The sequence below is a fragment of the Ursus maritimus genome, unplaced genomic scaffold (assembly GCF_017311325.1).
Source record: "Ursus maritimus isolate PB19 unplaced genomic scaffold, ASM1731132v1 scaffold_16, whole genome shotgun sequence".
Classification (NCBI taxonomy): Eukaryota; Metazoa; Chordata; class Mammalia; order Carnivora; family Ursidae; genus Ursus; species Ursus maritimus.
In genome coordinates, this window is record NW_024424008.1 from 6,596,258 (window position 1) to 6,597,978 (window position 1,721).

At 44.6% G+C, this 1,721-nt stretch overlaps 1 protein-coding gene across 1 annotated transcript; it reads left to right on the forward strand.

Moving 5' to 3' along the window:
• The first annotated feature begins 377 nt into the window (after positions 1-377).
• Positions 378-1,340, forward strand: LOC103678096 (olfactory receptor 52B4). The gene has a single exon (XM_008707401.1). The coding sequence runs from the start codon at positions 378-380 to the stop codon at positions 1,338-1,340; it is 963 nt and encodes a 320-aa protein (XP_008705623.1).
• Positions 1,341-1,721: the final 381 nt, after the last annotated feature.

Genomic DNA, 1,721 nt, shown 5'->3' on the forward strand with positions numbered 1-1,721 from the left:
AAACTAGTCAATATCAAGGTCAAGTTCAAATATCATCTTGTTACAGCTTCACAGGACATGCATAATGATTTTCTCTGTATTCACAATCCTCTGTCTGAAAGTGAAATACGTACTAATATCTCTTACTTCGATTAGCTGAGAGAGAAAATAAGTATAATTGGCTGTCACTCATTGGGGCTCAGACCATATCCTTCATCTTCTCACATTTCCTATTATTTGTATATTCAGAGAAGATAATGTGAGATATGCCAAAAGCTCAGCTGACTTACAAAGAATATTAATATATTAATAAATTCTTCTTAAGAATATATTAAAAGGAGTATGTGTTTTCTTCTGTCTGTGAATAGGAGGTGAGGTCTTGAAAGGTCTCCCCAGGCATGACCACCTTAAACCACACTGGTGTCAGCCACACCGTCTTCCGCTTACTGGGCATCCCTGGCCTTGAGGACCAGCACATGTGGATTTCCATCCCCTTCTTCATTTCCTATGTCATCGCCCTGCTTGGGAACAGCCTGCTCATCTGCATTCTCCTCACCAAGCGCAGCCTCCATGAACCCATGTACATCTTCCTCTGCATGCTGGCCGCGGCAGACCTTGTCCTCTCCACCTGCACAGTACCTCAGGCCTTGGCCATCTTCTGGTTCCGTGCTGGGGAGATCTCCCTGGATCGCTGCATCACTCAGCTCTTCTTTATTCATACCACCTTCATCTCTGAGTCAGGGGTCTTGCTGGTGATGGCGTTTGACCGCTTCATTGCCATATGCTACCCACTGAGATACACCACTATTCTTACACGTGCTCTGATCGGGAAAATCAGTGTGACCATCTTCCTGAGAAGTTATGGTACAATTTTCCCCATGATATTTCTTTTGAAAAGATTGACTTTCTGTCAAAATAATATTATTCCACATACCTACTGTGAACACATTGGCTTGGCCAAATATGCTTGTAATGACATTCGAGTGAACATCTGGTATGGATTTTCCATCCTAATGTTGACGGTGGTTTTAGATGTTGTGTTAATTTTTGTTTCCTATGTGCTGATTCTCTGTGCTGTCTTCCACATGCCTTCTCGAGATGCTCACCACAAAGCTCTTAACACGTGTGGCTCCCACATCTGTGTCATCGTCCTCTTTTATGGGCCTGGAATCTTCACAATCCTTACTCAGCGGTTTGGACGCCACATTCCTCCTCATACCCACATCTTGTTGGCTAACGTTTGCATGCTTGCCCCACCTATGCTCAATCCTGTCATTTATGGGATCCAGACCAAGCAAATCCGGGAGCAGGTGGTTCACGTGTTGTTTACAAAGCAGAAATCACTTTGGTTTAAGAACTAAGTTTTCAGAATCCCTAGCCAACTGTGAGGTGGTCTCTGGAAGTGGTGGGTGGGAGGGATCCACTGAAACACTCAGAAATGGCTCAGTGAGTTCTGCCTCTGGGGCAAGTTCATCAGGGAGGTTACAGGACTTACTCCCCTGTCGTCAAAACAACTGGACACAGCGCCCCATTGGACTGAGCAAGGCTGCTCCCACAAAGACCTTGGGACAGGATGCATTGATTTTCAGAAGTCATATATCCTTAACGACTCTAGCATGATCTTTAGAAATAGATGAAGTGAGAGCAGTGCTCTGGCCTGGGATTTTGTTCAGCTGTTTCTCAGTGAGTTTCTCAAGCTCTAAGACATCTTGTGAGGTCTCTAGACAATCATATACTCCTTA

Excerpts from the sequence above, each read along its gene's own strand:
- LOC103678096 (XM_008707401.1), top strand. The coding sequence starts at position 378 with ATGACCACCTTAAACCACACTGGTGTCAGCCACACCGTCTTCCGCTTA.